This window comes from Pogona vitticeps, chromosome 4 (genome assembly GCF_051106095.1).
Source record: "Pogona vitticeps strain Pit_001003342236 chromosome 4, PviZW2.1, whole genome shotgun sequence".
Taxonomy (NCBI): domain Eukaryota; kingdom Metazoa; phylum Chordata; class Lepidosauria; order Squamata; family Agamidae; genus Pogona; species Pogona vitticeps.
Window position 1 is genome coordinate 61,923,267 of NC_135786.1, and position 26,936 is coordinate 61,950,202.

The 26,936-nt window shown below is 39.1% G+C and overlaps 1 protein-coding gene across 5 annotated transcripts; it reads left to right on the forward strand.

The window, feature by feature from the left end:
* The first annotated feature begins 14 nt into the window (after nucleotides 1–14).
* Nucleotides 15–26,150, forward strand: ARMH1 (armadillo like helical domain containing 1). Of its 5 annotated transcripts, none has more exons than XR_013544873.1 (14): nucleotides 152–301; nucleotides 2,386–2,466; nucleotides 11,047–11,274; nucleotides 11,647–11,715; nucleotides 12,890–13,056; nucleotides 16,594–16,790; nucleotides 18,888–18,972; nucleotides 19,915–20,037; nucleotides 20,388–20,460; nucleotides 21,787–21,916; nucleotides 22,431–22,508; nucleotides 24,312–24,426; nucleotides 24,655–24,785; nucleotides 25,595–25,830. XR_013544873.1 is itself a non-coding variant. In XM_020783281.3 (14 exons), the coding sequence occupies exons 3-13, from the start codon at nucleotides 11,069–11,071 to the stop codon at nucleotides 25,663–25,665; spliced, it is 1,314 nt and encodes a 437-aa protein (XP_020638940.3). In that variant the 5' UTR covers nucleotides 152–301; nucleotides 2,386–2,466; nucleotides 11,047–11,068; the 3' UTR covers nucleotides 25,666–25,677; nucleotides 25,758–25,830. The 5 variants fall into 5 exon arrangements, 4 of the variants coding, with proteins under 4 accessions (XP_020638939.3, XP_020638940.3, XP_020638938.3 ...); XM_020783281.3 differs by lacking the exon at nucleotides 24,655–24,785 and having other exon boundaries at nucleotides 25,595–25,677; nucleotides 25,758–25,830; XM_020783280.3 differs by lacking the exon at nucleotides 24,655–24,785 and having other exon boundaries at nucleotides 15–301; nucleotides 2,386–2,470; nucleotides 25,595–26,150.
* The last annotated feature ends 786 nt before the right edge of the window (nucleotides 26,151–26,936 follow it).

Consider the following 26,936-nt stretch of genomic DNA (forward strand, 5'->3'; position numbering starts at 1 on the left):
CGCGCGCGTTCCGTGACCTCACTTCGTTGGCAACCGAGAAGCTGCTTTAGCGACCTAAGGCCCTTAGCAACCGAACTGCGATCCGTCGCTCCCCCCCCTCCCCTTCCCTCGCCGCCAAACAGCAACAAAACCGGGCTTGGCGATCTTCTCGCCCCGACCGATCGACCGAAGGGATGGCGTTCAGCGTTTTGCGGAAGTCCCGAGCGCCCCTGCCCTAAGTGCGGACAATAGGCTATAGAGTTGTTTGTGAAAATCTCATGCAGGACAATGGTGTGAGGACGAAGCGTAGTGATGGCAAGAGGCAAGTGTGGAGAAAGACGCCCCAAACGGTGACCGAATCTATAGAGGCAGAAGGGACTTTGTCAGCAAAGTGGGGTTGTAAAACCTAAGGAGGATGTTGATGAGGAGAGAGCATGGTTTCTCTTTTTTTTATGTGACATGGAAAGCCAAAGTTGAAAGCCTGGAAGCCTCTCTGATTGCTCCTCAATTCTAAATGTGTGGAGAAAGTGGTGGCAGAAGCAGCCGTTTATTTATGACCGGTGTGTTCTTCAACCTCCTTTTAGTAGATGAGCCCTGGCATATAGGCAGAACAGGACATGTCAGGATACTTGTTTTTCCTGTGATAGGATTGTCCCTCTTTTTCCAGTGTTCCTGTGGCTTTAACAACTGCATGATAGCGTATTTTAGACTTACCCTTAATACCTTTGTATCAAAGCTTTCGATGATAAGACACTTGTGAAGTGCTGTGGAAAACACTAGGTAGCTCACAATTCTTTTAAAGCATTTTCAACCCATGTCACCTTTTGATAAACATAAGAATCTTGTTTTCTAAGAATTAGCTGTGTTACTTAAAATAGCAAACATGGAAGCTATAATAGTACTGTATAGTGGAATGTAAGAGTGGGACTGAAATTTGGGTTCAAATTTCCACTTGGCCATGGAAATTATTATTGTTATGTGCCCTCAAGTAACTTCTGAGTTATGGTGACCCTATGAATTAGTGACTTCCAAGAAGCCCTATCATCAACAGCCTTCCTCAACTCTTGCTAACTGAATGCAGTGTTTTCCTTTATTAAACCAATTAATCTCTTATTCCGTCTTACTTTTTCCCTGTTGTCTTTCATTTTTGCCAGTGTTACTGCCTTTTCCAGTGATTCTTGTTTTCTCATGAAATGCCCAGAATATGATAGCCTCAATTTAGTCATTTTTGCTTCCAGATAGTTTTGGTTGACAGGATCTAGAACCCATTTACAGTATATGTCTTTCTTACGATCCATGATACCTGCAAAATTCTCCCGGCAACTCATTTCAAATGATTCATTTCCCCCCTCTGATGGCTTTCTTAACTGTCTAGGAAATTTACTGGGGGCTAGCAATAGTAAAACTACTCCTTACATGCCTCCTTTATCTTAGAAACCCTACTAGGATGCCATAAGTCAGAATTTTCCTGACAGCAATAACATAACAATGAAACATGAAACAAAGTATTGTGGCACCTTTAAATCTTAGCAGATTAATTTTGGTATGACCTTTCATGTATTACACTCCTCGTCTTCAGACAGTTAAGGAAAAATCTTGTATACAGTATTTCCCTTAAAATCTGCCTTCCCCAATAATTGTTTTTGAAGATTAAAGTATGTTGATTAAAACAGGGAGAAGCACAAGTGGAGAGGAGTTAATATTGCCTTCACTACATTTGAGGGAATGGTGAATTTGAAGGCAGGGATGTAAAGTGGGATCACCCACAAACAATACCCAGACTACTACTGGTGTTGACATAAGGCTTGCATAACATGCTATGTATAATTATGACCAATTAATAAAGTACCAGGGCACATTTCAGTTGCTCAGTCTGGCAGTTGGCCAGACATTAATTCAAAACATACTCTAGTATCTTGCCCCAGCCCTGACAAGTTACATACTGTAAACTTTATACAAACACTAATTGGATCCTGGCCAATTAATTCCATAGTACAGCTCAAAGTACAAAGAAAAGATAGGTGCATTGTTGTATTTCATCTACTGAATAAGCTGTTTACTAAGAAAGTAGGAATACAGTAGAACCCCTGCATCTGCTCGATCAGTATCCACAGATTCATTTATCCACGGTCTGAAAATACTAGGAAAAAATCCAGAAAAACTATTTTTACATGCATTACCAGAACCGGCCACTGAAGACAGCCAGAGACGATGCTAAGAATACATGTTAGTGAAGAATATATAGCATGGTCTCTGGCACCTTCTAGCGGCCTGTTCTGGTAATGTTTTCAGTATCCCCAGGGGGCATGGAACCAATTCCCAGTAGATATGGGGCTCTTAATGTAATTTGTATTGCCATGTTCTAAATAAAGAAAATATATGATATTGAATACATATTTTTTCCAGCTACACACCTCCTTGAAGTTCTGATATGCCCCCTGAGGGGGAGATGGCCAACTGCTTAAGACAGAAACATCTACCATAAACATAAGTACGTATTACCTTTCCAAGCACTTCAGTGTGAATGATGCTAGGTTGGGGGGGGGCAACTACGTAGATGGGGAATGATTTATTTTTAATAGATTAGGATGTCTAAAGGTTGATGCTAGCATTCTAATATCAAGGGGCAAAGATTTTGGAGAAATAATATAAAATAATTAAATACCTCAGGGAAGAAAAATTAGTAAGATATTTCAGTGCTGAAGATATATAAATGGTCAAAATTTCCTCAGATATAGAATGATGAAAACATTTTTTGTGTGCTGGTTAATATTTGGGGAGAATACTATTTAGTAGTTTTAGGCTTTCTTTTCAGAGTCAGGCTCATCTAAGATGGCATACACCATATAAACATGAACACACAGCCACTATAAATCACAATTAAATATAGATATGGGAATCAAGAGCAGTAAAATAGCAGTAATCAGGAACATTAGGAAATAACCTTCAGTATTGCATTGTGTTGTTAAATCAGTACCAGATCAGCCATATCAGCATAATGTATCTTCAAGGAGCAGTGACATGCAACAAATCCATCTTTGATGCCAATTTTGAAGTCTTACAATTACATAATCAGACATATTGATTATACTCTTAATTCTGCTCAGCTTGTGTAGAAAGTATAAAAATACCTTAAATAAACTTAAATTTCTGTCTTTTGTCTTTAGCAGCTATTGCACCTCTTAAAAGTATCCATTATTAGGTGTGGTTCATAAAAAAAAGAGATGTATGTTTTTTCTGTATGAGAAGCAGGATGAGGCTTGCCAGTTTTTCCCCCTCACAGGATTTCTGTCCTTTCAACTGCTTGAGAGGCAGAAAAATCAATTATTAAACATTTCCATAATATACTGATGTGATAAGTATAATCTGTCTGTTACGCTTTAAAGGTAAAGAAACCTGGGCACAAAAGAAGCAACCTAGGCTTGAGCACTGGGCTGAAAACAACAAAATGAAATTTAACAGGGATAAGTGCAAAGTTCTATACCTGGGAAGGGTGGGCGGGAAACAAATGCACAGTTACAAGGTGGGGGATACTTGGCTCAGTAATACTGCAAGTGAAAAGGATCTTGGAATTGTTGTAGGTCACAAGCTGAATATGAGCCAACAGTGTGATGCGGCTGCAAAAAAGGCAAATGCTAGTTTGGGGTGCATTAACAGAAGTATAGCCTCCAACTCCCATGAGGTACTTAGTCCCCCTCTATTCAGCACTGGTTAGGCCTCATTTAGAGTACTGTGTCCAGTTCTGGATACCACACTTTAAGGATGCCAACAAACGAGCTATTGCAGAGCAACTTGGATGAACAGGAGACTGAAAACAAAGCCCTATGAGGAAAGACTGAAAGAACTGGGCATGTTTAGCCTTGAGAAAAGAAAACGTGAGGGGAGCAATGATAGGACTTTTCAAATACTTGAAAGGTAGTCATACAGAAGGGGAGCAGGATCTGTTCTCAATCATCGCAAAATGCAGGACACGTAATAACGAGCTCAAGCTACATGAAGCTGGATTTAGGTTAAATATCAGGAAAAATGTCTTAACTGTTAGAGCAGTACAACAATGGAACCAATTACCTCAGGAGATGGTGAGCATTCCAACACCAGAGGCATTCAAAAGAATACTGGAAACCTTCTGTCAGATATACTTTGATTTGAATCCCAGCCTTGAATAGGGGGTTGGACTCGATGGCTTTATAGGCCCCTTCCAACTCAATTATTCTACGATTCTAATTAATAGTGTTTTTTTCAGAGTGCCTCTGCTCATCTTGGAAAGTATGTCTATTTTATTTCTAAAGCAAGTTTCCTTAGACTTCATTTGTAGCCCTTTTAAAAGTAGCATGTTCCTTATCAAATTACATATTTTTATGCAAGGTACTGTTTCTATAATGTTATCAGAAGGACCCAACAAAATTGCTAAGAGCAGTTCCTAAATCATCAAAGTTTGTTCTCTTTTGTTTCTTCCAAGCATTATATCACAAAAAGTGTACATTTTGGAAAAAAAAGTTTTTTTTCCTGTATTCTGTCCTATGGCTCTCTTTCTGCTTTGTAAGTTATGTGACCGTTTTCTAGGTGCTGAATTTAACCCATGAGCATTAAACCAGAATTAATTATATATTTTCTTAGACTGCTACCTCTACAAGTGTAAACATAATACCTAGCAGAGGACAACACTGTGTGTTTGGACTATATATGGATCCTACTGTTAATTTAACATTGCTAATAGATCCCTTTACAAAGAGGAACCTGCCATTAAGGTCTTTAAACTCTCCTTCACACTGGAAATTTATCCCTGGGGAGAAGGTGATCAGTACTCCATGTGATTTAGAAGAACCTGCACCGGAATGACATGAACTTAATCTAGTTTTTAAGACATAAGACATAAGACATAAGAAATTTATTTGTCATTGCGCTCACAAGTGGGTGCAACGAAATGAGGTGCTCTTCCCCAAGGTAAAACTGGACAACACTACAAAAAAAAGTTAAAATATACACAACTTTCACCATCCAAATATAGATACCCCGTTTTCTCTCAGCAATTAAAATCCACCAAAAACCTATGGCCCCACATTTAAACTCAATACTGCACTTGGGTAAAAACTGTTCCTGAATCTGCTTGTCCTTGCTTTCAATACCCTGAATCTCCTTCCTGATGGTAATAGTTTAAAGAGCTGATATCCCGGATGAGAGGAGTCTTTCAGTATGTTAGATATCTTCCTCTTACATCTGTTCTTATACAATTCTTCCAAAGAGGGGAGTGAACAGCCAATGATGTTTTGGGCCGTCTTAATCACCCTTTGAATTGCCTTTTTCTCTGCCACTGTGCAGCTCGTGAACCATACACAGAGACAGTAGGATAATATGCTCTCAATCGAACTCCGATAGAAGGTGATTAACAAACTCTCAATCAATTGTTGCTTTCTAAGAATCCTTAGAAAATACAACCGTTGTTGTGCCTTCCTGATTAACGCAGCGGTGTTTGCACTCCAAGTCAGGTCATTTGTTATGATAGTCCCAAGAAACTTACATTCAACCACCTGTTCCACACAAACTCCATCTATATACAGTGGCTGAATGTCTGCTCTTTTTTTCCTATAGTCCACTATGAATTCCTTGGTTTTTTGGATGTTAAATAAAAGATTGTTTTTTTTGCACCAGCGGGATAGCTGTAATACCTCGTCCCGATACGCAGACTCATCATTGTGCTATAAGGAGGGATGGATCCCCTTTGTGACCAGTTTCTGGCATCATTAATATGTCAGTGTTGTTTTTATTATACTCTGGATTAACCTTCATTTAATTGGGGATCACATTCTATTAACATTGGAAGATGTCAGTTTCAGATAAGCTTACTAATTTAAAATAGGACATTTCCTTGAGTTGACCGGAGAATGGCTGTAATTTGGACACCATAGAAAACCAATCATAAGTCCAGACAGTGATGAAGGCAAAGATGAAACAGCTCTTTTAAGTAGAGAGTTCCAACCTGTAATGTAAAGCAGGGGTCCCCAACCTTCGGTCTGCAGCCTGGTGCCAGTCCGTGGCCTTGGCCAGACCGGGCCGCAGAGACAGATCTCTCGCCCCACACACACTCCCCCACACACAGCCCCTTCTCGCATGTGCACAAGCATCCCTGCCCCTTCACACGTGTGTGTGTGCACGTGCCACACAAGTGCCCCCGCCCCTTCCTGTAGTGTCAAAAAGGTTGGGGACCACTGATCTAAAGGACAACAGTAATGAGAGAGTGAGACTTGGGGGAATGTAGATGGAACAACAGTAACATTCTTTTAATATATTTTCTGCAATACTAATATACCTTGTTAGACCATTATCTGCAAAATACACAAAGCAGAACTGAGTCAGAAGAATTCTAATTAGATAAACATTTTCACAGAATTAACAGCCACTTATCTATCTTATTGCTGTATGGGTTAGACACAATTGTGTCTGGTTTGCCTTTTACCTTGTTACTCCATAGGAGATAGAATCAATTAGCCAAAAGATTCCTTTTCTAGCAAGGCTGGGATTTTTCTCCAGGAGGGATTATATGCAAAAAGTAAGTAATTCTGTGCATCAGCGGGTAAATTGAGAATGGGTATTTTTCCATTATGATTAATAATCAGTTTTGTTGGATGCCCCCAACTGTATATTATTTATTTTTTCACACAAGAGGCTTGTCAATGACTGGTATAACTCTAATGAAGGTTCTTTTATTCCTGTGGATTCCTGACTCTCATCTTAAACAGTTAGTTACTGTTAGATGTTTTAGTCATTCACCTTTCTTTGTTTAATTATAAAGTTTTTGATATTGAATCTCAGAAGATCAGGCAAAAGTGTTTGTTGCATAATTACATTGCAAACTACCAAAGACTGCTATTGCACTATGGGACAATACATAAGTTGAAACAACAGTAAAAGCACCATTTCATCTGTGTCATCACAATAACCTACACACACCTGAGGAGAGCATTGTTCATATAAAACAAAAAATTTAACATGGGTTGCTTAAGTGAAAAACTGTTTCTCCCAAAAATATCAACTACAAGTTTCACAAGTAAAACTCAGTTTAAAAAAAAAAATAGGTGAATGAGATTTCATGTTTCACATCTTTCCTGTAAAAGGCTGATATAGTTTCTCCTTTCTTAGCGCTAACATTTGGTAAGGTTAATAACACATTCACTCACAACTGTCTGGGGAAACCTGATTTATTTTGAATCTTGTTTCCTATACTGAAAATACTCTGCCAAGGACAAAAGCTCCTACAGACTACAGGTTGTTAATTTCCTGATGGATTCCTATGTATTTCTCAGCACGGCTGCTTTATATAATTTTGAAAGGGCTGTTAGAAATAGAAAATAAGAGATACATAGCTCTACCATAGATTTAATGTTACATCAGTCATCACAATTCTGCAAACGTTATCTGTACAGATTTGTGTGAATCAAATCTTGATTTTTGTGTCACATCTGTAGAACATACATATGTAGGTTCAATGGTTCCTACTGAATGTTCATAAATTTTCAAGCAAAAAAAGGAAAAATGGAGAATGAGAAAACCGAGTTTGTATATCCCCAGAACAAGGACAGAGAATACGTGATCCTCTAGACCCGTTGTCCCCAACCACTGGTCCGCGGCCCAGTACCGGGCCATGGCCTTGGCAGGATCAGGCCTCAGAGACAGATCTCCCACACCCTCCACGCACTCACCTCAAAATGGCCCACCTGCCTGCACAGGTGCCCCGCCCACCTGCACATGCGTGCAGGGGTGCCCCGCCCACTCACAAGCACTCCCCACCCATCTGTGCACTGTTGCCCCCCCAGCCAGTCCACAGTTTTGAAAAGGTTGGGGACCACTGCTCTAGATGTTTTTGGACTACAGTTCTCAATAGCCTTAGCCAGCATAGGCAATGGTAAGAGATTATAGAAGTTCCAATAACATCTGGGCAGTCACTTGCCCCCCCCCCCCCCAGGCTAGGAAAAAAGGCGACCAGTGAAGTGTTGACATCACTGCCAAAATGGCTACATAGAACTTTTCTTCTCTTAAAAGATCAGCAGAATCTTATTTCACTTGGAGGGGCCATCTACTACTTTATATAAAATTCGAAGATCAAGGAATCAGAACATTAGCCGGCAAACCTACAAGGCCTTCAAGGCAGCTTGTTCTGAACTATCATTATTGGATGTCAAGTACAACAGTAAGATGATTGCCTTCACTTCATTAAGAGGCTCAGACTGAAATGGCTGATAAGTTTGAAGATAAATTTGAAGTCTTTGCTCTCTGGACAGATGTCAAATTTGATGTAACATGCTAAATTCAACTAAGGAACAATCAGAATAATTGATATAATAGAATAACAAAGCCAGTAAATAGCAAGCATAGCATTTAACATAGTCTTATATCTAGAAAAAATATGAACTCTGATGCACACTTTCCATATTTAGCACTGTACACACAAGTAGAGAACTGAATGTGCATGAAAGGAGGAGACTCTGAAGGTTTTATATAGCAAGGGTCCCCAACCCCCAGTCTGTAGCCTCGTGCCGGTCCGTGGCCTGGGCCGGACCAGGCCGCAGAGACAGATCTCCCACCCCGCACGCACTCCCCTTGCACAGCCCCTTGTGCATACGCCTGTGCCCCTAGCCCTTCATGCATGTGTGTGAGTGCCCCCCCAAGTGCCCCCCGCCTTCGTGCATGTGCATGAGTGCAGGGAGGTGCCCTGCCTTCCCCAACCGGTCCACAGTGTTAAAAAGGTTGGGGACCACTGTTGTATAGAAAAATTTGTGGCCCTGTTTTGAGGCCCTTTGAACAAAAGGGGAACATTGTTTCCCTTTTCCTAGTCTTTCATAGTTTTCTTTCTAGGTCAAGAAACTCCATTGGTAAGCATAAAAGAATTCCTTCAAGTTTTAAATTGCAACAGTTTAGGATATTATTATTTCAGAATGTGTCTGCTATAACTCTGTCAGAGAGCTGCTTAGTATTCCCTCACAAAAAAGGCTTAGGGAAGCTGACAAAATACTGCTGATGCTTTTCTTTTAGCTCATAACAAAAAATGCAGTAGCTTTTCTCTAATTAAAGGAGGCAGCTTCTTAAATTATAAAGCATGACTAACATACAATTTAATAAAATGGTAATAAAAACAAAACTTTACAAATTCTGCTCAAATGTGTTGAAGGCTGGAGATATGTAGAATGTATTGCAAACCTGTTACTTCTCAAATATTTAATACAGATAGCTGGCATTCCTCCTCAGGAAATGGTTGGTCACCTGAGCATAGCAAAGAGTGCATTGTCACAAAGGCTAATTAAATGCTTCTGGCAAAGGCAAAAATTATGTTTGCCTTTTTCCCAGTACTCTGACACCCAGCAGACCACCATCTTAGGTCCCAAGAGTATTAGGTTATATGTTCAGATGCTGCATGAAGTTTTCAACTGTCTTTTGTGTAACTAGTTGTTAATAACTTTATTTCCTTCACTGACATTCAACATTTCATATGCCTTGATTTGTACCTATAGCTGGATTTTGTAGAGGGAGAACATGATACAAATCTTTACCTCCTTAGCCCTTTCCTATACAGTTCTTTTTTGAGCATATCTTATAATGCTCTATTTGTACTCTTCAAATTTAATCTTGTTCCCCTTCTGTTTGAGGAAACCTTTAGGTTCTTCTCTCACACACTAGATTTTGCTTTGGAAAAATTTTCTTTTTATCTCTGGAACCTTAGGTTCAATTGTTCATTATATACTTTTATTTTCTGAAAACCAGTGTAGCTACTCTCATGATATTCTCAGTCATCTATGCATAAACTCTCCCCACATTTTATGTAAAACATATCTCAATCCTAATGTGAAAGAATTGTCCCCATCAATCAAATATAATATAAACATGCAATTCAGTATCTAAGTAAGGAACAACGTGAAGTGTTAGTGTTTAAGAAGTATAATTGCTTAACCATACCCATAAATTGCTGAGTTCTTCCTGGTTGAGATTAGTTTATGGAGTAAATCCGTGGTGAAAATTATTATTCTAGCTTCTAATCCAAGTTTTCAGAGTGTTTTTATCAACTACCTTTCATTTAAGAGAGTCTTAAAGAAAGTTGTTGATTTTTGGAAGATCAATACTGTACATACATGATTGTTTTACCATTTCCAGAATCTGCATGCACGGCCTGGGAAGTTATTTTTAAAAAGTAGTTAGTTATATTTCTGATGTTTTTTCCTTCAGATGGCTCAGAATTAATTAAAAGAGTTACTTTAGTTTGGGAACAAAACATCTGAACACTATGATCTGTCAAAACATACTCTTTTCCCATCCATCTTCATATTGGTTTAACACCCTAGAGCAGAAAGCACTGGATGAGCCAGCACTTGAATCATGTGATGTTTCTGCCCATAATTTAGTGAAGCCAACACACTTAATTATAAAAGTTACTATAATGTTAGTTTCACCACAAATGGAATGAAGATAGCTTCATAAAATGTAACCATAAATTTTAGTGAATTGACACTAGTTTAAGAAATCAAAGTCTGTATTGTTGTCTTATACCAAGTCATGTGAAATACATGTTGCCAACTTCTTAGCTAGAAACAGTTCACCACTGAGATTTACACTGATGAACTTATGCCAGTAACATACAGTAAGTAGGATTCTGGGTGGTGTGTTTATTAATCTATATTTATTATGTTGAAACATTGAGTTCCTAAAGCTTCTCTTTTGATTCTCTCTTAGTATTTCCTCTGAATCCCTATGCTCATCTGGGATGGCCTCTTTTCTTTTTAACCAATGTTGCAATACTCTTTTGTGATGCCTTTGAGAAATAACATCAGTGTTAGAGACATAGTAAAAATTGCCAAACCCCTGATGAAACAGAATTTTACTTAACCAATCCAACCTGCTTTTCTGCCAGACATTTCTTACCTAGAGAAAAAAGAGGAATTGTTTCTGGCGTTAGTTCAATTACAGCAACTTGCATGCAATTGGTGTCAGCTTTCTCTTACAGTTTTTGATGCAAACTGTATTACCCTGAAGACACTCATTAACTCTAAGGACTTTTGAAACATTCATTATTTTCTCTTTCAGCAATAGAAGAACATTAGAAACCATGACTTCCATAAAGGAGCAGGCAGCTATCAGCAGATTAATAAGCTTCCTACAAGAATGGGACAGCGCTGGCAAAGTTGCTCGATGCCGCATTCTAGAAAATTTCATCCTAACAAACCAAGGCAAGACCGGTCCAGAATTGGAAATGGAATTTTCTCAGGGTGCCAGTTTGTTTCTGGCCCGCATAACAGCATGGCTGAGGCTGACGTATCCAGATTCTTGGAGAGTTGGTGCTCATGTGGATGAAGGGCACGCTAGAAAAGAGGCAGTATTTTCTCATAGAAATTACCTGGATTGGGTATATATTTCTGTGTTGAGCAGAGTTTGAAAATATAATATCCGAAAGCAACTTTACATTAGTTATAAGCAGAATTTTCCAATCAGGGTTGTCTTCCAAAATCTTCCAACTTCTAACATAGACATGCATTTCACAAATCCTAGTTCAGGTACAACGTTCTTTTAATTGGTAGAAAACATGAGTTCCTGAAAAGGGCAGATATAGGCTGCAGATGTTCAAATTCAGTTGAAGTACAAGGTTCACAATGCCTTTAAATAAAAGTCTTAACAAATTGACTATAGATATATGTATGGAACATGCCTAGAGCAACAATTGAAGTCAATTGGCATCTTCTTCTCAGCTGCAAGTGGGTAAGTAAAATGTGTTTCATTTCCAGGAGAGCTGGCTGGGACCTTGAGATTTTCAGCATGCCAGATTGTTAAAAGAGGAAATAAGGACCTGGTCTTCGGCATAATCCAATTATGTTATCAAAGAAAATGACAAGAATAGGAAGCTCTGCTGTCTGACATATATGCCAATTTTTTCTAATTAACTGACATCTTCCAACTCCCTTGCATGGAAAAAAAAATTATATACAGATGCCTATGGACCCACAGATGAGTGTCTTAATCACTCTTCAGCAGTAGGAAGTATATACTCCCACAGTGCTTAAAGAGCTAGCTGAAACTAGAGAAATATTGTGCAACTTTATGATGCAGTTGTTTTATCCATATTGGAGTTATGCAATATTCAGACTGGCATAGCTTCAAGGGGTATTATTCTAGTGATAGTCAGAGAGTATTCCAAGGAGAACCGAACCTACTGCCTCTCCTTGATTACACAGGTAACCAAAGAAAAATCCATACAGACTGACTAAATATGAATTATTCACAGTATGGTACTTTAAGAATACCGTATTTTTCGCACCATAAGACGCACTTTTCCCCCACAAAACAGGGGGGGTGGAAAGTCTGTGCGTCTTATGGAGCGAAGAAAATAGATTATATTTTCCTGTTTTCTTCTCCTAAAAAATTGGTGCGTCTTATGGAAAGGTGCGTCTTATCGAGCGAAAAATACGGGTATAGAATTACTGTGAATAATTCCTGCATAGGCTTTTATTTTGTTACCTGGGTAAGCACTGTGTTTCTCTTGCTTTGGGTGGATATTATCTCCTTGATTAAATGGCAAGTTAAATTTGGGAACATATACTCCCTATTTTTGATGTAGTAAATACCAACCAATGCCTTCTCCTTATATAATAAGACTGAAAATATTTTAATTCAGTAACTTGTATTCCTGCACTGAATGGAAAACTGGGAACTTAGAGGACTATGAAAAGGAAGGTTGTTTCCCTTGACAACTTCAATGGTTTGGTAAATGGATCCCAAAATGGATTTTAGAAAGACACTGAAGCAGTGGAGTTGCAGATTGCAGATATAGTTAACATCTGTTAAAGAATAATCTACCATCATTATGTAGGGGTGAGGGGTACAGATGGTTCCCAAATAACCTAACATTTTTGCTTTGTTCTCTAAACATTTGCAGCCAACGGTACATTATTGAATTCTTGGAAATTGGTGGTATTCTTACACTGCTGGAAATACTTGGTCTCAAGCAAGTGAAAGAGGAGGACAAAAAGGAATCTATAAAACTTCTTCAGTTAGTTGCTAGCTCTGGCAGAAAATTCAAAGAGCTTATTTGTGAAAGTTATGGTAGGTAAATTATGACAAATCAGATATACGAAGGGGTGCTGATAAGTATTGAGCCCCTCCCAGAAAAAAATGAGCTAGGAAGCTGTAACTGCCACACTATTCCCCCAGGAAGTCAATGCACTTTCGACATCTCTCCTGCAGCTTCTTAAATCCCTGCAAATAAAATTCTTCCAACTGCTGGTGTAACCACTCATTTGCAGCATTAGTTGCCTCCAGAACACTCCCAAATCGTTGTCCCTTTAGGTGTTTTTTGAGTTTGGGGAACAAGTAATAATCATAAGGAGCCAGGTCGGGAGAATAGGGTAGATGGAGCATCTCTTTAAAGCCTAAGGAGGTCAGTTTTGTCATTGTTTCACCTGCAGTGTGTGACGAGGCATTGTCACACAACAGGATGACACCTTTGGAGAGCTTTCCTCCATGTTTTTCCTTGATGTTTTGCATTGATGGTTGAACCCTGTTGGAGGTAGTCTACCAGCAGAACTCCCTTCTTATCCCAAAAAAACTGTTGCCATTTGCTCCCGCACCAACCTTTACACTCGGAATTTCTTTGGCCTGGGGAAACCACAGTAACTCCATTCCTAGACTGTTTCTTTTTCTCAAGATCATAACAGTAGATCCATGTCTTATCACCAGTTACCACTTTGCCCAGGAAAACTGACACATTTCTTGCAAAATGTTCCAAAACAGCCACTGATGACTCCACATGTTTCCTCTTTAGTTCGGTTGTCAAAAGTTTGGGGATCCACTTTGTTCTCATTTCCAAGTTGTTGTGGATAATGGCACCAACTCTTTCACATGATATTCTCAGCTATACAGTGGAACCTCTACTTACGAACTTAATCCATCCCAGAAGATGTTCATTAGTTGAAACGTTCGTAAGTAGAAGCAAAATTTCCCATAGGAATGGACTGAAAACTGATTAATCCATTCTGGCTGATTTTGGTTCTTATGTAGAAGCGCCCTTTGTACGTTGAAGCATTAGTTCCCATAGGACCTAATGCAAAGCTGGTTAATCCGTACTCTACCACTAGGGGAAGAATTTTTCTTCTTTTGACCTAAGATGAAAAGGTCAAAAAAAGGGCAGGAAAGGAGGGAGGGAACACCTTCTAAACAGAATACCTTTAAAAACAAGCACCTTTTAAAGAAAACCAAGCACCTTTTAGCTTTAAAAAAGGGCAGGAAAGGAGGGAGGGAGGGAACACCTTTTAAACAGAACACCTTTAAAAAAGCCACAGAATCCAGAAACCATTATTTCAACACAGACCTCATCAAAAAAAGAGAGAGAGAGAGCGGAGACTTGAGTCTAAACTCCATTTTAAAGCCTGCTTGCACCAACAATCAGCAAACATTATTCCAGCACAGAACTCCTCATCACAAAAAGAGAGCTTGGAGGGGGGGGGAAGACTTGGGTCTAAACTCCATTTTAAAGCCTGGCTGCCTGCATCTACAACCACCACAGCCCCTCACAGAATATTTTCTGATTTTAAAACAGACTTTAGAGCCACATTTTAACCACACACATTTTAAAACTAAAATCTACGCTGCAAGACCCATCAGAGCACAGAAACATAACCCCCAACCTAGCCCTACCCCCCACCAAGCTGCAAAAAAACCTATACAGTACAGTAAATACAGTGTAGTCACTCTGTTTTAAAAAAGACAACAGTCCAAAAATCAAAAATTTAAAAAAGCCAAAAAAACACAGTCCATACAGTACAGCACCAGGCAGTACTGTACAGTAGCAGTCAATACCAGGCAGTCTGAAGTCTCTTTCCGTATCCACACACTCTAACCGCTGGGGCGAGCAAGGCAGCAGACAAGCAGCCTCTTTGCTGGCCAATGGTTAACTGAAAGTTCAAATTTCCTGCCTTCCCTGTGTTTTTTTCTGTTCGTAAGTAGAAGCTCCGTTCACAAGTAGAAGTGAAATTTTGCTAACGGAGCTGTTCATAAGTTAAAATGTAGGTAGGGATGTTCGTAAGTAGAGGTTCCACTGTATAGCAATACTTTTGGCTGATATTCGGCAGTCCTCCATGATCATGTCATGGATGGCTTTCACATTTGCACGCACAGAGACAGAAACAGGCCTTCTACTGGGTTTCTCACTTTCAACACCAAAATAGCCAGTTTAAAAATTGACAACCCAACGTTTAACTGTTGCATATGAAGGGCCACTGTCACCCATAGTTTGTGACATTTCATCATGGATCTGCTTTGCACCTTTCCCTTGGAGAAACAGGAACTTGATTCTGGCCCTATGCTCTTCCACATTGAACTTTTCTGGATGTGCTGCCATGTTCACTTTGGACCAGAACATGAAAGATAAAACCATAGGTAGTTGATTTTTGCACCATTGAATACAGACAAATTGGCCAATACACTGCAATTTATAGCTTCCTAGCTCAATTTTTTCTGGGAAAGGCTCAATACTTATCAGCTCCTAGATGTTTCAATTAAGTAGTTTTCTCACCTTGGAACATTTTTCCCACGGCACTAGGCCTATTTTTTTCCATCCCAGTGAGTCCCATTGATAGAAAAGCCCTGCTCTCTTTGTGTATCATTCAGGGGCCACCTTTCCCTGAGCCAGCTTCTGTGGATAAAAGCTTCCTAAGTCTTTGAAGTTGACTTCAAAGTACCTGCTGGGGGTGACATTCATGCAGTTTGTGGCAACTGTGATATTTGCATCTATAGGCAGTTCATGACTGTAGCAGGAAGAAGCCTCGCCTAGAAATGACAGAGTGAGACTACACTTTGGAAAAGAAAAAGGTTAAAGATAGTGGAGAGGAGTAAATTCCCCTCCTTACCTGATGGGAAACATGTCATTATCAGTTCCGCCTAGCTGGTACTATTTTTCATTTTTTTAAAATGTGCACAATAAGTGTTAAGGTGTAATATTGCATTTTGTTTTATCCTTTGTGAACTGAATTTTGATCACCAATGCTTTCATGACACTTGTAGCTGGCGGAAAGGGTGAAGCATGTCAACTATTCAATGGTAATCCAGGGTTTGATATAAGCATTACTTTTCCTTTTCCAAGCCTGGAAAATGGGAGGAATGCTCAGAATTTAGTGCCAGTCCTGATCTCCAGCCTGCCACTGAAAAATGTCGCAGTGGGAAATGCATCAGCATATCATGATATGTTATCCCTGTTAAGATGAGTGGTCTTCTTCAGGATGTTATACAGTTATTCCCTCTAAACAGAGCAAACAATTCTTAGGAGTGGGGCTAAAAGATTTGTTTTATTTCTGCATACCTTAGGGTTCTCCTAAACAAGCTGATACTCCCTCAAATGTCTTAGAGGTCCTTGTTTGGCAGCAATGTTGTTAGAATTCAGCAGCATAATACACTGTTAGAGGGAGGCAGTCCCTGCCATGCCAACAGTACTCTGCCTAGCTAGCATTGTTTTATGTGAGCATCCATTATTAGTTGTAAAATATTATTGTATATTAAAACTTCTTTATTGTTCTATAAGTTGAAAGCTGAAACTACTTAGCTGGCTCTTTTTAGACTAGCTGTTCAGAAACCATTTTTTCTACACAGGTGTGCGATCAATTGCTGAGTTTTTGGCCACTTCTAAGTCAGAAGAAACTCAAGAGCAAGTGCAGATTCTACTGGATTCCTTAGGGCACGGTAACCCAAAATATCAAATGCAGGTGTACAAAGGCCTCATTGCTCTTCTAAAGTGTGCCTCCCCTAAGGCCCAGCAACTGTCTCTACAAACACTGAGGACAATACAGGTCAGCAAAGCAAAAAAGAGAGGCAGGCAGGGCAATCTCTCTTTCATCCAATATATGAAACCTCATTTTCTAAGGGATCTCCATGATGTTGACTAGGCTCACAAGGCAAAAAACAACTATTAAGATTGCATAGCATGATCAGAACATGTGTCCTTACATTCCAAGTATCCAAAAATCCCTAGATGCATCCATATTTTGGAATGAATAATGAAGCTGGATGGTGACTATTCAAATATGGCAGCTGAGCCTTTTCAATGCTGTGGAAAGGAATAGGATTTCAATAGAAAGTTTAGAGAAGCATTATTGAATATAGTCCACATTAAATTGCAACCAGTAGCAACAAATCTTGTGGCTCCTTGAATATTAAAAAAGATATCAGACAGGGTACCTGGTGTGGTGTAGTGGATGAATCGGCAAACTAGGACTCTGGAGACCAGGGATCAAATCTCCACTTGGTCATGGGAGAGTGGAGCTGATAAAACCTTAAATATCTCACTTATCTTGAAAGCCCTATTAAGGTTGCTATAAGTTTGTTCAGACTTGATGGCACATAACTATATCAGATGAGAGACCATGAGATACAAGAGGAGTTACCCTAAGTTGATAGGCAGATATACATATGAGGATGGGGAAATGAGAACAGGGAGAGATTGAAGTTAAAAGGCACAGACCATAACAAATTATACAAAAGCTTTCGTAAACGTATGGAAAATCATTGTACTAACTGAGAAAGTGCTGCATACATGTAGGCTTCTACCTAATGGGCAGTCTGTGCATTTTACTTTATTTCCCTCTGACTTTTCATTTCATAATGTATAAATACATGGTAATTTATGATGTTCATTAATCTAATAAAGTTATGTTTAATCTACAGGAGTATTCTGTAATAAATTGCATAGTCTTTAATGCATAATCTGTTTCTGCAGAAGGGTATTTTAAGGGAAAAATTAGATTGCTTTTTTTCTCAGCTTATTGTACCAATCAAACTTGTAACAATTTGTCACCCAGACTAGCAGTTTGTGTATTAGGCACATATTCTTAGTACTTCACTATTTGTAGCAATATATACTCAGTTTGTTGAACCAAGATAGGCTACAAGCACAGATGCTTCTGAAAAATACTTGCATGTTGTCTTAAAACAAGGAATGAGGGAAAGTAATGCTTTCCCTAACACATCTTGTCTTTAAGGCAAAAATATTCCAAAAAAGGAAGACATACGAATAAGCATCGCTTGCTAAACCTCCATTGCCAGTGGGCCTGAAGAGAATCTTGGGTTTAACTCTCTGCTCAGCTATAAAGTTCACTAGGTGACTTTCAGTCAGTCACTGGTTTTTTTTAGCTTAAATTTGTATTAAGGATAAAATGCTACTCTGTCTCTGTCTATCATGGTGGTAACTTCAATAATTGTAAAAGATAGCCTACTTCTGGCAAGGTCCTATTGATTATCCTACCATTGGGCAAATGAAATATTTTAAAACTAGAGGAAGTCAGGATACTGTGTGTTTATTTATTTTTTAACTTGTGCTGGACTGTGTATAAGTTTAGCTATAATGCTAGAGTGAGATTTCCTTGTTTGGGGACACTTTTCATGTATACTGCTTTAAGTTGCCTCAAGTTTACAATCTTTATTTGACCTCACAATGATCCTGTAATTATTAATTGTTGTTTCTGTTTTCAGTTTAAGAACTGACACTAAGGGATGTATTCTGGAAGACAAATGCATTGTCTTCAAGATACATACAGGCAGCAAGTTGCCCCAGCCAATTGCTTTAATCTGTCTTTCCACACTTAACACTCATATTGTTCTTCCTAAACAAGTTTTGTCTCCCTCACAAACAGTAGAAACACAACAAAGTGCTATGACACTGTCTTGTGCAGGCAGTCAACAGCTGAAAAGGAATTTGGAATTCACTTTGCAAGTTAAAGCATGAACTGTTGTCCACTGGACCATGCAGAGATTATTTTCCTTGTAATCTCTTGGTTACGACTCATATTTTTCAAACCTGTTTTATATTCATAGTAGTCCTAGAGGACATCTCATATTTACGAAATTGAATCCAGGGAATAATATCTAATTCTACTTCTCTGCTTTGCCAGATAATTGTGGGGAAAGCCCATCCAAGCATTGTAGAGTCTGTGCTGAGTGTACTCCGTTCTTTGCATTTGGAGGTGCAATACGAAGGTAAGACTCCACACTCACAACCTTCTACTTCACTGCCTCACAAAATACTGGGGCATAGAGAATTCAAATCAATTACAAGTTCAAAACGGTTGTTTGAGACAGCCCTGTGTACAATCCAGCCCAAAGCAAATGTTATATAAAATACAGCACAACATAAAAAGTTTCATATCTGCTTCAGCCTCTCCCAACCTAGGTTCCTCAAGCTGGGTAAAAGCAACTGCTCAGATCTCCCTTGGGCTGATACTACAGTAGATACACTGGTGACTAGCTAGCAGCAAAACTGGATGGCTCTGAAAGGCTAATTTATATGATGACCACCATGATCTTGAAGTAGTTTGAGAAATATAAGATATATTTGTTCTTTAAAAAGGCCGCATGCAGCTTTAGAACTAAATCTGTATTACTAGGTACGGTAGTCATTTCTCCAGGAAGTTGATTCAAGAGTTGGCTTAGCATTGGGACTTTAGGGGGCTGGTGACCTAACAGTTTTCATAGTCTGATATATATTTTCTTGCAGAATTCCACAAAGGAACATCTTTTAGTCTGTAATTAGCATTTGGAGCTGTTTTCTGTGTAAGTGGAAGCTCATCCACTTTCCTGTGAAGTGAAAGCTCATCCACTTCAAAATCTACATGCATGTTTTTTGTTTTCCCATGGATATGTCAACCAAGGGATTCTCCTTATTTTGCCGTTTCAAAACATAACGTTGCTGTACTTGCTGCTCTGTTACTTTCCTGGCAACAAGAGACTCCAGACTAAGAATGAGACCTCCAAGAAGCCATTCATCTGAGAGGGAAGAGATCACCAGGTGTCATTGAACTGCAGTTCCCATCATCCTTCCTCATTAGTTGAGCTGGCTATAGCTGGTTGTATAGTACAAGTTGCCAATCCGTGTAAATAAGGGCATTTTGCAAACTCTGTTACCAATCTTTCTGTTTCCAGCAATTCAACTAATCAAAGATCTCATGGCTTATGATGTGCGTCCAGCAGTGCTGAAAGGATTGGTTACATTGTTAAAGCCATCAAGACAAGAGACTGCCAAAATGCAGGCCAAACTCCTGGAAGGTGAGATCCTCAAATGGGAACAGGCGGCGTTCCAGACCATCTTTTCATTTCTGGAGCAATCTGGCTGGATTTGCATCCTTAGCATGTCGGGAAAGGGAATCTCTTCCCTATCACAGAAAACATCCCAACACTGAGGCCCAGATCTAATTCACTGTCTTACTTATAGTTATAATTGGAGGACAGTAGGCTAAGTCAGACAGCACCACTAGGACAGTGGAAAATTTATATGGATTTTCTTTGGAATTCTACATTTTCTTCAGATCTCCTGGCCAATATTTTAGGGCAAAAGCTAAAGTATTGGAAGGCTATGAGTGATGATACTTTATTCTTGTATTGTTTCCCACATTCAGAAGCAGGCACATTACAACTCATGGAGTCCTTGCCTGCTTATATTCAGCAAGCAGCAGCAGCCAAAGCCATTGGGTAAGAGATCATGATTCATTGTGGACCCTTTTGTTAAGACACTAAAAATTATGTCCAGTATTGTTAGATTGTCTTGGGGCAAGCAGATAGACTCCACAAAGTGCTTAACATTGTAGAAGATTGCTACTAGTCTAGTCTGGACAGGAGCAAGCTCTGTATTGCCTTTCAACTGCTGCTCACTCTTGTAGCCATGTTTTACATGCTCACTGCTTGATGCTGTATCACATAGGACAAATCCTCCAGTATTATTTACATGGTCAGTTATAAAAGGAAAATGAGGAGGTGGTAGATCATTGATCTGTGCATATTCAAGAATGCTTCTTATATGACTGATATGTAGAACTAGTGCTGAGTATATGGGAAGACAAAAAGGATGACAAGATTTCACATTGCCTACACTAGCAGAGAAGCTTGGACTGATTCTGAAGATACAGCTGACATTACAGAATACTCATCCTATTCCAAACATAAATCTCAAACCAGTAGCAATTTGGAAGGCAAAAAGAATAGTGTAAATCCTAATTCTGTAGCAATGCTGAACAACAAGTTGAGCTCTAGGCTGTACTCATATTATTTTAAGCTTGGTTGCATTGATATCTTAAGAAGGAAAGACTGGCACACTCCTGACATCCTAGTTTATATTACAAGTTCGGCAGAGAGGAATGGCCAGACTATACAGGTAGTTCATATCTGAAGGGTTCTCTGGAGCCAGGCAGTTCCATCTGATGTTGGCAACTTTAAATTGTATAGCATAATTCCTAAAAATTGGTATTTTTATGGAAGTAGCAAGCATGGATTCAAAGTCTCAAAAGCAACTTTGTGGTGGCATTTAGATATACGAATGTTTAAGTCCAAAGACCTGCTCAGTTAATGTGCAATAGACACCACTCTTAGCCAGACCTCTGTTTTATTTGATTGACTGTCCAACCTTTCCCTGTAACTGGCACCCAAGGTAGCTGTTATAAAGGTAAAATACTGTCATGAGCAACTTGGAGTATAACGAAGAAAGCAAATAATAGCTATTGAGCTACTTCTGCACACCCCCAAAAGTACAGCCAGTAAAGGCAGATTTTCTTTCATAGCAAGTTGCTTCTTTACATATATGGTTGGTCTGGCTCCAACCACCTTAGTTTCCTGAGACATTCTGCCTTTTCACAGCTGCAGTGAGACAGTGCAGTAACTAGGAAAGCTGCTGTCTATTGACAACTATTAAGGCACTAAAAGTACCTAAGTCTTGGCTATAAATATTTTGGATTCTCTGTCCCCTAAAATACATTTCTTCCTCCACTGCTTAACATACCAATATGACTGCAACTCTCCTCATAGTATTCTGGCTCAAGATTCAATAGAAGTAGCTGAGGAACTGATCTTCTTGAATGTAGTACATGGCCTCATGTGTGCCATGGGCAACAAAGATCACGCCAACTGCCAGAGACAGGCCAGCATCACACTAGAGGTAAGTGGCTGTGGAATTGGGTGTTGATTTTCTTTCCTCTTGAAAGCATTAACTAAAATGAATAAATTACAGTGCTGGGTAGATTGAATGGGATTAAGGAAGATTAGTGGCAGAAGCAAAATGGAAGTATCAAGATCAAGCTGTGGTAAGGTGATGTTACAGTTTTACATGACGGCTTAGTAATGCTGGAAACAGTTTATAATACAAAGAATAGTCTCCATATTGAAACATTTCTGCAACAGTATAGTTTATTTCACAAAGACACTTTTCACTTGAAAGTACCAGCTGCTGTGAAATAGAATATGAGGGTGGAGATCTGGGGAGGCCTCAGGGAACTTCCACACCTAAATACTTTGAAAGGAACTTAATGAAAAGCAGGCAGAGAATACTGGCATAACTGAAATTTTGAAAATCCTTGATTGTGGAATCTTTTGCCCCTTGGCTCTGAGAGGGCAAACAAAAAGACCATTACACTATTTACCATGGATAGACTGTTTTGTTGTTGTTTTCGCAGTATTTTGTACAGAGGTTCATAGTGGTTGAGAATTACGTAAAGAGAGCCATGGGAGAAAAATTGTTCCAGCTATTCATGGTATGTTGTTTGTCCTCTACTGTTTCTTTGCCATGATTTTAAAAAAAAACATTCAAGCTAGATTCAATTTTCCATCTGACCATGCCCATACAAAAATTAATCTATTCTGCCCAATAATACAGCTCAGTTTAATCAAATACCTAAAAGACAGGCATGTTTCAGAGCCCAACAAAGGGCCCAGAGTTCAGGAAAAAGTTGAAATTATTATTATTACTATCTACCATCTCTTTTTCACTCTGTATCTAACCTGTAAGATCTTCTGTTCTCTCATCTTGAAGGGGAAGACCATAGCTTATAAGAACACATGCCTTGCAGGCAAAAGGTCATTAGTTTAAATTCTGACATCTCCAAGACATAATCCCTGGAAAGTCCCTGACAGTTATTGTAAAACTAACAATACTAAGCTAAATGGGCCAAACCTGAATTGGATCTAGATGTGTTATACTGCAACTCTCATAATCCTTTACCACTGGACTTTGTCACTTCTGGCAATTGGAAGTTTAGGACACTGAGAAATCCAAAGATTCTTTACCACTGGCCCAGACCCTTGTACCTTTCTGCTTCTAGTAAATAAATTGAAAGCAATGTGTCTGGTAATTGAACCCATCAATTATTTTCAAATTGGCTAACCTAAATACCTCTGTAGCCTAAAACCTCTATGTAAAATCTAGCCATCATATTTCAATCTTTCTTTCTCCCTTGACCATTGCAGTAAGTCCCAAGGAGTCCAAAGCATACTCTTGTTGTCTATTTCAGTTGTCTAAGAAAAGTACTGCTCAACCCTGATTATGACTACAATGCCTGTTTAATGCCTATTAATACAATTCTAGCATCCAGTAACAATTTTCATGTATAAACAGATTGTATCCTGTAGTGGTGCCTCGCTTAGCGACATTAATCCGTGCAGGAAAAAAATGTTGCTAAGCGATTTCATCGCTAAACGGAATTAAAAAGCCCATAGAAACGCATTAAAACGCCATTAATGCGTTCCTGTGGGCTTCAAAACTAACCTTAAGCGAAAATCCTCCATAGGGGCGGCCATTTTCGGTGCCTCTAAAGCAAGGACACACAGTGGGCAGCCATTTTGTTTACCCGGCGGCCATTTTGAAACCATCAATCAGCTGGCCGAAAATGGAGGCTTTGCGATGATCGCTTCCCCGCGATCATCGCAAAGCAAATTTTCCCCATAGGGACCATCACTAAGCAATCACTTTTGCAATCGCTTAAACTCTGTCACTAAGTGATTTCGTCGCTCAACAGAGCGATCGCTAAGCGAGGCTCCACTGTACTATGTGAATCCAGTGCCAATGGCCAAAATTCCACAAGTGTAAATTTACCATGTGGAATCTGACCCAGTAAAAAATTGATTTAAATTAACTGAAAGCTTCTTATGCCTCTTTCAGGTTCCAGAGCTCCCTTATGGCTCCTTTTTGCCCTGCATTGGGAAGCCTCAGAATGGAGGCAGAGCCTTTAATAGCTAACATTCACAACCAGATTAGTAGTCATGGTCTGGTGGCAAATTTTTACTATTAAAGGTGTCCAGGGGCTCCCATCCCCAATCCCAAGGCTCCCAAAGGTTTCCCAAGGGCAAAAAGAGAGCCTTAAAACCTGAATGTGCAGTATAGAAAGTATTCAGTTAATTTAAGTTAAATTTTACTGACCCAGACGATGACATATTCTAGCATCCATAGGGTAAATTTAGCAAGAGAACAGCTCTTTGTATGTATCTCCATCTTTCCAAAATAGTTACTGTACTAAGGAACTGTTGGATTGCTAAATACTTAGATTTTTTCTTCCCTCTAGCAAGATGCTACAAATTTGTACTTGAACATGGATGCTGTGCAGGCTGATATCCTGGCTACCAATATAGTTAATATTCCAGCAGATTTTTTGGCTAAAGCAGAAGAGGGACTCTCAGGTATGTTCACAGGTAGCACTGGACAAAATAACAGAAGTGTGAATCTATTGACACAATGCTGACAAATACAGAAATGACAAGGAATTGTGGGCTGCCATTTTTTCTAGCACTAACAATATTTTTGTTGTTATTAAAATATGTATACACTATCTTACTTCCCAAGAAGACCTAAGGACATCTGTGAAGGGATGAAAAATAGTGATAATATACCTATCTGTTAATTCACAGCACGATTAAGAAGGAATGGACCTCAACAGATGGGAAACCTTGACATCTGAGTGTTCAGCCTGGAGGCAGGCGGTGCATCATGGCCTCTCCCAATTTAAAGAGACACTTGTCCAGCAGGCCGAGGCAAAGAGGCAGTCCCGAAACCAGCAAAATCAGGGAGCTGGACAGGGGACAGATTGTATTTGTCTTCGGTGTGGAAGGGATTGTCACTCTCAAATTGGCCTTCTCAGTCACACTAGACACTGTTCCAAGTCCTCCATACAGAGCACGTTACCATAGTCTCTTGAGACTGAAGGATGCCTAATCTAAATTAAGAAGCCACACAGCTTAATTCCAGCAGATTCACTAGAAAAATAGCTATTATTGTTCCATAACTTTTACTTCAAATATACTCACATGTATTATTTGTGGAAGGAAATACTGGTTAGGTATCAGATAAAAAAATTATCTAAAGGTATGATCATGCCTTTGGATGATAGTCTTATTTGAAAGCAGAAAACAGTCCTAAATATATTAATACTATATAGCTGAGCTGTGACAATCTCTCAATTAAAACTTTTCTACCACTGTGCAATGTGTTTTTCAAGTTTTTATTTCACTTTATTCTTCCATATACTATTATCAAATCTGAATAGTTGCTTGACTGTGTTCCAGTGCAGTACTCTGCCCGATGTTCAAGAGAAAATTGGACAATTATAGGTCATATCTAATTTGATTTGGATTCCTGCACTGAGCAGGGTGGTGATTCAATGGCCCTACAGGCCCATTCCAAGTCAATTACTCTATGAGTGGCATTCTGAAAGATATTTTGAATATGCCCATATGTATGATGATGATGATGATGATGATGATGATGATGATGATGATGATGATGATATTTTAAAAACAGGCCATCACACCTGTTGCTGACATGCATTTTTGGACTCTTTTTCTCTCCCAGAAACAGAATCAAACCCTGAAGAAGAACTACAAAGTGAAGATAATATATCTCGTCAAGAAGCAACCTCCTGACACCCAGCTCAAGTACTGGACTCTGCTATCCATTTTCATTTTCTTCCTATTTTCCCATTAGTATTTTATGCTTACTTCCTACTCTTTTCTAGGTATTCGATCTATCCCAATAAGAAACAGATGGAGGTCTATAGCTGCAACACACAATATATTCATCACCTGAGAGTCCTATAGTCTCATTCCCCATCGTCCTTCAATAAGAAATGTATCAAATTACACACGCACACACGTCCTTTGCAATATAGGCAGTCAGCTTTTCCAACACCAGTCCCAGCCTTATTTATCTACATCATGGGAAGATATATTTTTAAAAACCTTGTACAGCTGCTTGACTTCTGAGAGGATAGGATACATATCTCATACATACAAATAGTACTGAATTAATATATTAAGTCTATATTTTAAAATCACATTGACCTCTTGTAATACTTGTAATTTGCAGGTTCAGCTGTTCTGACATTCAAATAAATCAATACTTCATCCCCCTTTCTCTTGTACTGTGGCACAGCAAAAAAGGATAACCAAAAACAAATAGACCCTGAATTTACTGTGCTTTTCCACAGAAATTTTCATAAAAGATGGAAGACATGCTCTGAAAAGAATCCAAAGTATCATCCACCATTCTCTAGCAGCACTACAGAGAAAACACTAATGTTTTCCTCTGTTAAAAAAAAATTGCATTTCACACAAAACTCTGACACTGAAATACTTAGTGGCTATTTAGTGTTGTATAGAGACTTGAAAAAAAATTATATAAAGCAACTGAGGATGCTATTCCATGATTAAATCCAGTCACCAAAATCCTTCTGTAGATTTATACCAGTATAAGTTTAATTGTATAAATTAGAGAGGCAATGATCACTCATTAACAAGTTTCTACTTGCATTCCTGGATGTGCACCAGAAGTCAACAAAAGAAATTTATGCAGAGGTGGCAGACAAAGAGTCTGTAGATAAAAAACCCTACCTCCTAAGCCCTGCCAGAGTTCTCTTCCTGTGTTAAAACTGGAGGGGAAATAACTAACACATTCCAATGTAGGGGAGGTAGAACTCCAGGGAGCATGTCAGGAGAGTGAACAGCTCACCTCCCTCATCTGTACTGGCATGCTAGTGGAACAACAAACCTGCACAGAGACCTTATTTGCCTGTGGAAAGAGAAGGGCAGTTAAATCTATGTTGCTAGGTTGCATTGAAAATTGATTCTACAGTGTCAGTGTCTAGAATTTGCTGATTTTGGACACATAGTCCAAGTAATTTGGTGGGCATGAGGGT